At 38.2% G+C, this 14,493-nt stretch overlaps 1 protein-coding gene across 1 annotated transcript in view; it reads left to right on the top strand.

The window, feature by feature from the left end:
• The first annotated feature begins 900 nt into the window (after positions 1-900).
• ttc9b (tetratricopeptide repeat domain 9B) overlaps positions 901-14,493 on the top strand; it is a 30,973-nt gene continuing 17,380 nt past the window's right edge. Inside the window, exon 1 of the mRNA XM_067419047.1 lies at positions 901-2,093. Within this exon, the coding sequence (XP_067275148.1) occupies positions 1,637-2,093 (457 nt within the window). The 5' untranslated portion in view covers positions 901-1,636. The remainder of the gene's footprint in view (positions 2,094-14,493) is intronic.

Genomic DNA, 14,493 nt, shown 5'->3' with positions numbered 1-14,493 from the left:
ATTTCCACTTTGATCTGAAAGATAATCTAAGATCACATTTTACATGCTTCATGAACCGTTTTTCTTTGTGTCTTTTTGTCTTAGCTGGTGCAAACTATAGTAAATCAGCTGGTTAAACCATCTTAACTTCCTAAGACCCAGAAAAACTAAATCTTTTGTATTTGTTCATGTCATTACATTGTTTTGAGCATAAGAAACATATATTTTATTCATATGTCCTCGTAAATGGGAAGTGGGAGTTAGTTGTTTAAAGGGTACTTAACACACAGTTTGTCATGTTACTCATGAGTACATAGAGTAGCACTGCATACTTCATCTCTCTGAAGAGTCTTTAGTTTGATCATATGTTTAAAAGACTGATACACTGTACCGAGTACTTGTTCAAATCGTGAGTGTATTTGGCACAGAAATACTCTGTCATGCGTCCAAATCAGTTTTTTTTTTTTTTATGTTTATCATGAGAATCAACTGTTTAACATTGTAAATAAGTCAGAATGCATGAAATATCATTTGACACCTCTTTAAAAAAGATCAAATGACATGTAGGCAAAAACAATGGATCAAAATTGGTCACCAATTTTCAGTTTTCAGGATTTTTTTATCCAAACTTTAAAGATGATTCTCAACTATGAAAGATATAATGGAATGAATTGATATACCATTTGACTTTGTGCAATATGTGGGTAAACTGGTCTTATGCGGGTTCTCCCATTCAATGCAAAGCATCGCTACACTGGATCTAATGTGCTCTGGGAGCAGCATGGTATGGGAAAATAAGCGTAATAATGGGGGTAAATGTTGGCAACATTTTCATAATATCTAATATGTTATAGGAACATTAATATGTCATTTCTTTCCATCATTCACTTGTGTCTCCCAAAATGCCTGAAAAACATGGTTTAAGTTCCGGTGTCCTCTATATTGAGGAGGATATCAATGCCCCGTTTTGTAACAGAAAGTCATCTTTTGATTAAAAAAGAAATAACAATTTTCCTGAGATATTGATTTAAACATTAAGTAGTTGGTGAAACCTCAAAACAAACGGTGTGTCTGAAAATGTGCTCTTTACAGGACTATGACATGTAGGCTGTGTGTCAGAGAAATTCACTAAAGTATAATGTCCTCGCTGGAGGTTAAAGGGTTTTTTCTGAACATGTTAGCTGATCAACCAGCTGCCATGCTCCAAAACACAGTTACCAGATAAGCTGGATTTCACAACCGGGATTCCACGCGGTCTCCTGACGGTAATGACGTAATGATGGGCAGGTTTTGCATTTTTTCCACTCAGATTTGGCTTTACGACGTTTGGAGATTTACCGCTCCTCTGTAATGTAATCGTGATCCACCAGCAGCAGCATCATCTCTCGATTTATTCCTTCCCATGATGCCTCGCGTTAGTGCTCGTTGGCGCTGTCTGTGGTGCTGAAGCTGCTCTCGCCGGCGGCACTCCTCCAGCATCACCTCCACGTTACGCGCTAGCCAACCAGAGACAACCGTCGTCTATTTGTTTATGTTCTTTGTCCCTTTTAACGCATTTTTATAGCCGGGGATCTTTAGTGTTGTGTTTACTTCCTCCCTGGGAGATACTATCCGGTCGTGCCTGTGTTCTTCTCCTCTCGTTTGGCTCGCATCCTTTATGCACAGCACGCTGCTCCAGCCCTTAAAGAGAACACAGGCATCCGTGTCGGAACAGCATGGCTTCCTGAGCGAGATGGAAGCGAAGCAGCACTCGATCAAGAGCTTGAAGAGCTATCCGGAGGCCGGGGGCCGGAGTCTGGCGGCGGCGGCGGGTGGGGACGTCGGCGGCGGAGGTGGAGGGTACCGCGTCGGCGGCGCGGAGATGGACATGGAGGCGAAAATACAGAAAGCCATCGACTTCAAACTGGAGGGTCACCGATGCTACAAGGAGAAGAAATTCCGGGAAGCTATTGGGAAATATCACAGGGCGCTTCTGCAACTGAAAGGAGTCCATGTCGTCGACGGGACCACCGGATCCGAGGTGAACCTCCTGAATCAAGCCGCTGCCAAGCTGACGGAAGAGCAGCGGCGAGCGGTGGAGAGCACCGAGATCGAATGCTACGACAGCCTGACAGGTGAGACTCGGGAACGGCCGCTGCCATTGTTCTGAACCGCTCGCTGGAGGATGCGTGAGGCGGCTGAAGACACGCTGAGAGGCTGTCTATGGGGTTAAAGGTGTTGGGGGCTAATATACGGCTTTAATATAAATATAGACGTAGCCTAATCCCACAGCAAGAATACGACTGTGTTTTTAATACAGACAAGACTGAAAATAATAAATCCACGCGCAGCGTACTCTTGGTGCTTCCTAGAACGTTCCTTTCCTTTGTTTTTGGTTAGTCAGGAAAGTTTTCAAAACGGAAAAAGAGCGTTCGTTTTTGGTTTAACGTTACCCTAACATTGCTGTAACGTTATTTTAACGTTCCCAGAACGCTCCCCTAACCTATTTACTCTGTCATTTCGGTGCTTTTCACACTATAGCCTATGCTTAATATTTTTAGATATAAAGTTGGATTTATATGATAATTTCATCTAATTTCAACATAAATGCTGTACAGGTCATTACACAAAAGCACCTGAAACGATTAAACTGTAAGGTTATTTTACATGGATATTAAATAATAACCTAAAAATAGGAACGTTTTGTATACATTGTTTTAATTTTTCCCTTCAATGGTCTGGGTACCTTCTTTTATGGTTGCAAAATAACCGTTAGAGAACGTTCTGTATAAGTTATAGTTTATTTGGAGAAAAAAAAACCTCCCTGGAACGTTCTGGGAACATTGTTTTATGTTTGCGAAAAATAATACCTAAAACGAACGTTCCTATATAAATAATACCTAAATAATACCTAAAAAGAACGAATGTTATTAATTGGTTGTCAAAATAACCAAATACTAAAATTTGTGTTTTCTGGGTTGTTTGCACTTTACGACCAGTTTGGCCCTCATTGTTCCTGAGCCAGTGTCATAATAATGCAAGTTCATTTCGTGTCACGTTAAGATTATTTAAGATTGCAAAAGGATGAAACATACCACGTTAACTTCTATTTTGATACCCAGTATCCTAATCACCTTCTTGGTGATGTAAGAGTCCATATCCAAGCACAATAAACGTGATTTAAATTATAAGTCAGTTGTTAACATTACTTTAAGCTAAGACTTTCACTCTTTGTTCTACAACTTAAATTAGGCTACTCAATGTCATACATCTGGCATATAAACTATATCAACGCGCTGTTGTTTGTTTTGTGGATGGAAAATTTGAAATTCCCCACAAGTCTAATTTTTTAAACCTACAACAAGTGTTCAATATTCAGGGTTATTAATTAATGGCCTTGTGGTAGTTTTAGTCTTTATGTTATTTAACTTATGGCTTCAAAACCATATGGCTTCTAAATCATGAGTATCATTTTATTATGGCTTTGTACAGCAAAGTCAATTTTTGCATCTGTAAATTACACACCGTTATAATAAATACACCCTTTTTATGTGATTACACACCAATGCAGTGAATATTGTTTTCCAAAGGCCATTTGATATAATTTTTGGCAGTTTAGTCGATAAACAGGGGTTAGCATAAAAACGATCACAGATGCCAGCTGTGTTTGTTTGCTCATTGAGAGAATATCGGTGAATACTCAAGCACATCTGCTTGATCAGGATGGGGGTGATGCCCGGTGTTTGTGGCCCTTGCTGTCTCTGGTGGTCTCGCGTGGTGGTCGACTTGAGGTTAGGCTTAAATGTCACAAATGTGGCAAGCACGTCAGGCCCTCTGGGAAAAACATTAAGGCATGAATGAGAGTATTGTGGTCACCACTGCAAAATTTCCATTTGTGTGAGTTCCCTCCCTCAGTCACCTTCTTTTGTTTGTCCTCCAGCCGTCATGAAGAAATATATAGAGAGAACTTATATAAGTGCTTATATAAAGATGCATTTTATAGTTTTATACTGTCTGAGGGTTGATGTGCATGTTGTGATTATTAGTCAGTTTTTGTCAACAGATTTGGTATCAATTCAAATTTATCCTGTTCAGTTTAAAAAATGAACTCCAAACGAACTTCATATTTTCCTGATTTTGTTTGAAATTGTCACATCAGTGCATTCAATTTCTCTTGAAGTATTTTAGGTGTTTTATTGTTTTATAATGTTTCCTGGGGTGAATTTATAATCTTAGTTGGATTTTTACTTATTATTTTATACTTATTTAGAATTAAAAGGTATTTTGCAAAGCCTGCGCTGAAATAGCGACTGATTTACCAAAGAATCCACAGTGAAATGTAGCGAATACAAAATAATTATGCTCTACTTTGTTGAAAATAAATAATTGTATTCCTCTAGCATGCTTCCTACACTGTAAAAAAATATTGTTGGTTTAACTTAAAAAAGTAAGTAACCTGGTTGCCTTAATTTTGAGTTTATTGAAATTAAAAATTTGAGTTGATACAATGAAGGAAATTAGTTTAATAAATAGAAACCCAAAATATTATTGTATCTGATCCACATAAAAAATGTGATAAATCATGAAAATGATTTGGCATGTTTCACTGCATCATCAGAAATAACACACATTATTACCCAATATGCTTACAAAATCTTTTAATGATCTTTTAATAAAGGTTGTCGAATCTCAAAAAATGTTCATTGTATTAACTCAATTTTATTTCAATGAACTCAAAATTAAGACAACCAGGTAACTTTTTTTCTAAATATTTTTTTACAGTGTAGAAACTCTAAATATTATTATATCTGAACCACATAAAACATTTTATCTTTTAATAATATTTTAATAAAGGTTGTCGAATCTCAAAAAATGTTCATTGTATTAACTCAGTTTTATTTCAATGAACTCAAAATTTTAAGGCAGCCAGGTAACTTTTTTTCTAATTTTTTTACAGTGCAGGTAACTTCTTTTGGAAATATTTGTTTACAGTTTAGTATCATCTAAAAGGTATGTTATTGTAGTACGTTCATCTCTCCTCGTCATCTCACTAACACACCAGTGGGTGGGGCCAAAGTTGCAACGATAAAGTAGGCGTAGATTTATTTTCATCGATCTATTAAAGGCACCTTCCACAATGAGTCGTTCTCTGGGCTTGGTTACAATAAAAGCTGTTTTTGGATTAACAAGGAAGCTATCGGTTCTGAAACGTACATATTCTCTCAAGGTCCTTTCACACCAGACGCGTTACGAATAAGCGAATATTTCGCGTCAAAACTATTCACATCAGCCGCGACACGAATTTGCGACGTTTCAGAGCGCCAACATTCCCAAACATTCGCGGCGACAGCCGAGAAAACACGGGCACTTTATCATTCAGTGAAGACGAGCTTTTCATTTTATTTAAAGGACCGAGAGGAAGGTTTTGGGTGCAGCCAGTCTTATAGAACAGAGAGTCTGAAGGGGAGGATGCTAATCTTGTACAGGAGCTAAAACTTTATCATGGCCGGTTCAGCACTTACTTTCTGAAGTCTTTCAATTTGAGGATCTCTTCCAGAGACGGCAGCGCATCTGACGAGACAAACCGCGCACTTCAGGGAATCAATCGGGAATCATCAGATGTTTCCAGTAGAGTCACAATGTAAACATTTCAGCGCCACAGACGTAGCCAACTGATGGCAACACGTTCACTTTCCATAATCGCGGACACAATGTTTAAAAAAAAAAAATCAACTATTTATAAAAAGTTATTAGTTATTGCTGTCTGTAGCATACAGTGGGCAAACACAGCTGCAGCTGTACAGCTTACAGTTGTAATCTCATGAGAAATGCCATGCCTGGCAAAGGTTAAAGTTGATTGAATAGCTCATGGACATTTTGTCACCTTTGTTTCCTTTTATGTGATTGGTTGAAGCCGTTTTTGTCGCTGCTAGAGTAAAAAAAAAAATCGGCATCGAAACGAAAAAAATAAATGTCGTTTTTTCGCCTCAGCACATTCGCGTTCGTTGTGGAAGCGCTCATTACACAAACAGCTGATCGAAAAAAAAACATCGGGCGAATTATTCGCACGTCAAAATCGCGTCCAGTGTGAAAGGGCCTTATAGTATGATGACCTCGGAAATGAAAGAAATTTTGATTTCTCAGTTCATGACCCCTTTAAACGACATTTGTAAAGTCTCCAATCTAGTTTGATTAGACTATTCTCAAGTTCTCCGAATGATTTTATATGTATCGCCACAGCACTTGATCCTTAATACCGGTACAACTGATCTTAAAGCTAAATACTTGCTGTTTTGTGCCTACATGGCATTCTGTTTTCAACAACCACATGACCAGCAGACCGATGCTGTTGCTGGCCTCAGCGATTGTGCTGTAGGTTGCCAAGTAAGGGGTGATGGGAAGGGAGAGAGCCAGCTGAATAGCCTACTGTGTGATCTGCAAATCTGAATGATGCTGTTGTGTGTTTGTGTGAGGTAAAGGGCCTTCTAAACTCGGTTTGTTGTGACAAGGCCAGGCCTTTCATCTGTATTGTTCAACTTCAGCCTGCAGCCACAGCAACTTCTATAAAGCCTGCTGAGTCGCCTCTAGCAAACTCACCGAGTCTTGGCTCAGCAAGGTGTTATAAGTCAGTCCTGACAGAACTTAGAGAGACCATACAAAATGCTATATCTGAACCAAACTGAAAGAGGAAGATATCAAATCATGAAGTGGCTGAGCAAAGAGACAGCTTGCAAGAAACTAAAGGCGAAAACATTTAGCATTAAGCAAAAATCGAGAAATGCATGTGCCGAGTACAGTTTCCTAAATCTGTCTGAACAGCAAGATGATGAATGGTTTATTTGCCATCCTTATTCAAAACCATGTCTAAGCTGTGGATTCCCAAGAGGACAGAACAGCATTTCTAAGTGGGTTATGCCAATATTTGGTCAATTTTTTGAACTTTTTTATTTGGAAGTGCAGTTATGCAAGATACACAGAAACTCTGATTTACTTTTGCAGCACACACCCAGACTAGCTTATGGGTAGCTTTTCACTGAAGCCAGAAATTATGGATAATATAATGTGTTATATACACTTTTGCAGTCGGTTGCACTTTTGGCATCTATACTGACCACAGCCAAAGACTAACATGTTCTTCACTAGTGTACGGTGGAAAGAGGACGGTTGCTAATGTTTAGTGATTTATATTGCATTCATTCAGAGGCAGTGCCAGATATAATGCTGAAACTGAGAGCTTGTGAAAGTCACTGCGGCATAAAATCAACACTGTCATTTTAGCACATTTCTAGCTGTAATATTAGAGATGACTAAAACAATAATACCAGTGAAAATAGAATTGGATTAGATTTTATTATTACTCTCAAAACCAGCTGTTGGGATTTTTATTAAGCTTGGGTTTTTCATTTAAAATTACATCTTGTTTTTCATTATTAATATCTAAGCGTTTTTTAAACGAGAAATTTAAAGTCTGCATTAAATGGAAGTGTCTTTCCTTCCTTATTGTGACATATCAGAGTGAAACAGCTTTTGGAATGAGAAAATGAAATTATTTCATCCTTCTGGAATTGATTGGATCATAAGAAGAGATAGATAGATAGATAGATAGATAGATAGATAGATAGATAGATAGATAGATAGATAGATAGATAGATAGATAGATAGATAGATAGATAGATAGATAGATAGATAGATAGATAGATAGATAGATAGATAGATAGATAGATAGATAGATAGATAGATATAGTCTTGGGGAAATCATGTTCAGTATATAACTCTCTCCCACTGACCTTTTGTTCTCTCATTTCAACAGACATGGACAGTCAATGAACTTCTCAACCCTGATATCCAATTAGAAGAGGCCGTATTAAAATGAAATCAAGACTTTCTCTCCTTATCCCTCTCTTTCTATGCTTGCCTGACTCTGGAGAGTCCAGATAGTGTGTTTCATTCATCAATTCAAGGTCTTATCGCTGTCCCGAGAGCCAAAAGATTAAAAAGGAAAGAAATATTAAATATGCTCTCTTTATCTGGCAGATCTCTCTCTGTCTGGAAGACTGATGTGCATTAGGGACAAACGCAAGGTGAAGAGTACAAGAAGTGTGACGGGGCGAGGTGTCTGTTAATTATCACGCTGGTTGGCGAGCACAGGCAGCTGGTGCCAGGTCCGCAGATGGCATGGCATCGCTGTAGGGTTCCTCTGGGCACAGGCTTTACTTACTGTACACTACACTATATTATGTTATAGCGCTCTACCACGGCCTGGGGGGATGGAGGAGAAAATGAGAGAGATCATAAAGTACTGGATGAGAGGAGGTTTGGCAGCCTGTGTGTGTGTGTGTGTGTGTGTGTGTGTGTGTGTGTGTGTGTGTGTGGTGTGTTTGCCTGTGTATATTTCTGGGTCTGTAGAACCTGGACATGTTGTTTAGGTCCCTCTGGACTCTTCTCAAGTTTTCGGTCATTTTTCATTGTTGGCCAACAAAGCCAAGAATGCTTGCAAGGCATCCGTATGAGTTGCTGTAACTGCAATAAAGTTGGTTGAGAGAACAAGTGGTATGAAGAAATAAGGAATATGAGCGCATTAGTCAACCAAGTTACATGGCTGGTCAATATGCTTGCATATTTCTGATATGCACTCACCTGAAGGATTATTAGAGGAATACCTGTTAAATTTTAAATTAATGCAATTATCTAATCAACCAATCACATGGCAGTTGCTTCAATGCATTTAGGGGAAGACAATCTCCTGAACTCCAAACTGAAAGTCAGAATGGGAAAGAAAGGTGATTTAAGCAATTTTGAGCGTGGCATGGTTGTTGGTGCCAGACGGGCCGGTCTGAGTATTTCACAATCTGTTCATTTTGGGATTTTCACGCACAACCATTTCTAGGGTTTACAAAGAATGGTGTGAAAAGGGAAAAACATCCAGTATGCGGCAGTCCTGTGGGTGAAAATGCCTTGTTGATGCTCGAGGTCAGAGGAGAATGGGCCTACTGATTCAAGCTGATAGAAGAGCAACTTTGACTGAAATAACCACTCGTTACAACCGAGGTATGCAGCAAAGCATTTGTGAAGCCACAACAAACACAACCTTGAGGCTACAATTTGCACAAGCTCACCAGAATTGGACAGTTGAAGACTGGAAAAATGTTGCCTGGTCTGATGAGTCTCGATTTCTGTTGAGACATTCAGATGGTAGAGTCAGAATTTGGCGTAAACAGAATGAGAACATGGATCCATCAGTCCTTGTTACCACTGTGCAGGTTGGTGGTGGTGGTGTAATGGTATGGGGGACGGTTTTTTTTGGCACACTTTAGGCCCTTTAGTGCCATTTGGGCATCGTTTAAATGCCACGGCCTACCTGAGCATTGCAGGTGGATAAGCCTGTCTGTGATTGGTTCCCAGAAAAGTGTAACAGAAGCAGTAGAAGTGAATGTACAGGTTTCCATCAAATCACCAGCAGATCAGGCTGGGTTCACCCAGTCTAGTAAAATACAGCCAAAATGGTAATAATATTAAATATTATCAGTTTAAAACAACTGATTTCTATCTTAATGTATTTTCAAATGTAATATATTCATGTGATCAAAGCTGAATTTTCAGCATTCCTCCAGTATTCAGTGTCATGTGATCCTTCAGAAATCATTTTAATATGCTGATTTATTGCTCAAGAAGCATTTCTAGTTATTAACAGTGTTGAAAACAACATTGGATATTTTATAATGTATTGTGCAGATACTTTTCTTTCAGGATTTGTTAATGAATAGAACATTTAAAAGAACGGCATTAAATTATTGTAACATTAGATGGGGTCACGCATTCTTTAATCTATTCATTTTTTTTTTTTTTTTTAAGATTACGGACCCCAGCAGATATTTTAATAGTCACAGCTCTTATATGCTGCTGCAGTTTTATATCCTGCAATGCAGGAGTGTTGCTGTTGAAACCTATTGCAAGCATGTTATAAAAACAGAAACCTCTCCCGTAAGGATTCCGGCAACTCCCAGCAATGTCTTCTGATGCTGAGTCATGTGCTGATGGGTGTTTGCAAGCGGGAGAGAGGGAGCTCACCCCTGTGCTTCAAAACAACACTAAGATAACCTCTCTAAGGGCCACTTAAGGCATATCTTGACCTCAAACACTGCTGTGTAAACAGGTTAGTGGAGTGATGCAGTGTCTCTAAATTAAAGGGATAGTTCAACCAAAAATGAGAATTGTCATGATTTACTTGCATGCTTTTGTGTGCCGTTGCCTTTGAAGCTCTGCAGCTAGAAACCCCATGTGAGCTTGCACATTTTTATGCACTCAAAAAAATTACTTGTTGAATTTACTTTAAAAATATGTGATAAGTGGTTGCACACAACTATATTGAGCAATTTTTACAAATAACAATTTAGTCATATGAACCAAAAAATGTAAGTAAAACTGGCACAATCTCTTTGAGTAAATACAAACCATTTGAATTTGTCACTGTCACATAATATTTATATGTGCCGTTTACTTGATGATATGTTAAATTTATAAAAGTTTATTATGTATGGTGAAATCAAGTTAATTTGCTTTTTAAAAAATTTAATAACAACAAGCATATTTTTGAAAATAAAATTCAAAATTAACTCATTGGACACACTAAAAATATTTAATTGAGAGCAGGAATTCAAGCCAATGAATTTGTATATAGTGCCCATAGACACTCTTCTGCATAATGATAACCACAAAATTACAGAAACTCCTCAATGTCCAACATAACTAAACATTAAACACTAACATAAACTAATAATATCTTTCCCTTTACTGAAAAAACACATAAAATAACACTTTATTCCATACATTTTCTCTCCTAGCGCAGTCTCTTGCAAAGCATGCTGGGAACTACAGATCCACTGCCCAGTTAGTTATGTCAGCACAAATATTGCATGTAGTTTTAACGCAAATTAATTAAGTAAACTTCAGTTTTAAATATATTAGGCTGATTGAACACATTTCGACACAACTTCATTTAAGTAGGTAAACTAAACATCATTTAAATGTGTCTTATCTATGAAGGGCCTGAATCATTTTTTTGAGTGTGTATGAATGTGTTTTAGGTAATCAGTGCTTGACTGTAACCTTTTTGCTCATCAGTTACTGTGGCTAGTGACATTGATACCATATGAAAAAATGGTCATATAGATATATGTAATATTATCTCATAATTTGGCAGAAGGTTCATTAGGCTGCTGTCACTTTAAGACCTGGCACACAGATCCATTAAACTGTTACACATGTGTCTACGTTCACTTAAAACAGAACTGACTGTGTTCACATGAATACACCGGTATTGACATTATGTTGTGTGTTTGACTGGTTAAGTCCAATAAGCAGCGAAAAATAACTCCATTTAGTCCTGAGAGGCGACATTATGTGCACACACTTTGGGTCAAAGCACAACATCTGCGATAATGAGTAAAATTATAAGCAATACATGCAATCCCTGAAATTCAAGCCCTGTCACAACAACATTCGCGTGTGTGTGTGTCAACGTGTGTGTGTGTGTGTGTGTGTGTGTGTGTGTGTGTGTGTGTGTGTGTGTGTGTGTGTGTGTGTGTGTGTGTAAAAGTGAAAAAAAGGAAGTGAGACAGCGAGAGAGGGAGAGAAATCAGCTGGTATAGTTTATCTATTTGATGTTTCGAAAAATCAATATTTTTGACACTACATTGCTTAGTTTGTAACTTAGTTTATTATTTCAGAATGCAAAGGTTTTGCCCATTAATGCAAAGTTTCTTGGGGGAACGCAAAAAGCATAGACTTATTATAATTTTTCCTCCAATCTGATTATTTTTCCCTCCACCATGTCCCTTTAGAAGTGCTGTAGAATAGTGTGATGGGGAAACTGCATCCATTACAACCTTAAAAATATCTCCTTTTGTATTCTGGAGGTCTTATAGGTAAGGGACCAGTAAGAGTAAATAATGACATATGAGCTATACATTTTGCCGTGGCCCATGGCGGTTTTCCAATGTACCTGACAAGATGTCACTCCCTGTTATCCAAACAGCCAAGTACATTATTGCACCAAGAATATTTTAAGATCATCGGAAGCTGGCTAGTACAATGTGCCTGAGACTTTTATATCTATAGCAAAACAAGGCATTTATCTAGCTGTCTACTTAACCATTACCATGCAGGATGATTATAGTCCCTGCTGTGTGAGTTGTTAATGAAAGCGTTTGTAATATTCCCCTGCCTAGTCATGGCAGAAAGCTGTCGTCTGGTGGTGTTTGTCCTCTGAATGCGAGCGGTGTGTGCGACTGCTGAAGGGGATGTACCGCTGATTCACCGTTAGCCATTTCTAGGACACGGAGTCATTCAGGGACAGTCGGCAGCCCTCATTAACTTCAACACTACGGGTCAGAGACACAACATGTTTCCGTCGACGTGAAAATGTCCCCGTGTTGTGGTCATGAATTCTCAAATCTCTGATTTGTAATATTGAACTCTCTGAATTTTTTTTACTATAGCTGTCAGTGGGCCAGCACCTTCTCAATGTGCACAGTCTAATTTATTTCTAAAGGGTCTATAGTGCCTTAAGTATAGTACATATTTGTATCTATATTAGTATTTATTGAAAGCTTTTGGACCATTTTTCTGTGAGTAGTAAAAAGCTAATTCCTCCTCATTTTTGCGTTCAAATCGGTTCAAATGCAGCGGTGCCGTCCCGGAATGCTGTGCTGAAGCGTTGAAGTCGCTTGATGTCACCCATAGGAATAAAGTGGAGCGCGGCGCATCCGTGTTGCACGGACGAGAGGATCTACTGCACCCGAGTGAGTGTTTATGGGCGTGCATTTGCTCTCTCTCGCTCTAGTCAAGCGCGCACACCCTACTGGGAGAAGAGCCCGTACGGCCCATACAAGGACCTTCCGCTCTGTCGACGTCAAGCCGAGCCATACTCGAAAAAAACTCTCTGAAACTTGTGAGAAACCGGAAGGAGTATTATTGACACAGAAATACTCCATCAAACGTCCAACATTAGTTTTTGAAACTTTGTCTATGTTTAGGATGGGAATCCAAGTCTTTAACAGTGTAAAAAGATCAGTATGCATGAAACAGCATTTCACCCCCCCTTTAACTTCCTATGATAAATATATTTTAATGGCATTTATTACCTTTGTTAATGTTAGTAAATATATATATGTATATATATATGTGTATATGTGTGTGTGTGTATATATAGTGTTGAGAGAAGTTACTTTTAAATGTAAGGTTACAATATTGCCTCACTCCCTGAAAGAGAATAGTCTCGTACTTCAGCAATAAAAACAAAAAATGAAATACAAATGTCTAAAGTATTTTTTGCTTATTGAAATGGTTGAATTAGATGATCAAAGTTCAGCAGCAAAGACATTGGAATTAAAGTGAGATTAAATACATAAATTATATTTGTATGTAAAGGGCATATAATGCCATTTTTTTGTATAAGTTAATATGATTCTTTGGTGTCTAAATGAAAACTTTGTAATATACTCTAATTAAAAATTCTCATCAGTATTTAATTAATTTTACCTGGTCAAAAACAGCTCTGTTTTCAGCGAGCCATTTCAGTGCATGCGACTTTAAATGATAATGAGCTTTGGTCATCCTGCCCCTCTGTTCTGTGAGGCGTTTTGACACACACAGGTGGAGTGTTACCTTGAAAACAGTTGAGGGGAAAGACTGGCTTCTGGAGTCTCTAAGGACACATCTGTGCAGCTGTATCAATTTGAACCGGAGTCGGGACAAGATGACCGCTCCAACGAAATTTGACAATTAAGGCTCGAACAGGACGTTTCTGAATGGCTGGTTAACGTAATGTCACTTTGATTTATCTTTATGTACTGGCAGGGTAACGTTAGCGTAGTGAGATACGAATGCTGTGTGTTTACTGATGTATACGTTAGTTCATTGACAGATTGATTTTACAGCTAATGCCAATAAAAAAAAAAAAATCCGTAAATGTAGGCTTGTCAGTGATCCTTAACGTTATCTATCCCGTGTAAAAACTGTTACAATTTTTTTTTTTTACAGTAACATACACCGTTATAAACCATCTACAAAAGTAAGCTTAGTGTAGTGTTACCAAGTTTATTACCAGCATACAGTTTGTAATAACACAATAACCATAACGTGTTGTTCATTATAAATGTGGGATTATGAATTATATTGAGAACGTCATGCATAGAAAGCATGCCGTAATGTAACTTACCCTGTAAACTTTAGCTGCATTCATCATGAAGTGTGCACACATTTTAAACTACACTCACTTCTTCTGGAGGTGCAGCAGGAACACAAATAGTTGGTATACAGATCCTTTTTTCAGGAGCAGCTTCTTAATAAAACCTGCTTTATACTGACCCTCGGTTATAAACAGTCTGGTGAGAAATGATTCACACAAACATGAAAGCACTGACGTTGATTGGGGGAATGTTGCCTACTAAAAAAAAACTCAGCCATGGGGAAAACATATAAGGTTTACATAATAACACTGGATGGATTTTTACCATTATAGGATGGTTTTGTACA

Source organism: Pseudorasbora parva, chromosome 16 (assembly GCF_024679245.1).
Source record: "Pseudorasbora parva isolate DD20220531a chromosome 16, ASM2467924v1, whole genome shotgun sequence".
Classification (NCBI taxonomy): domain Eukaryota; kingdom Metazoa; phylum Chordata; class Actinopteri; order Cypriniformes; family Gobionidae; genus Pseudorasbora; species Pseudorasbora parva.
Note: the sequence above shows the minus strand (reverse complement) of the source record. Positions and strands in the feature narration are given on the sequence as shown.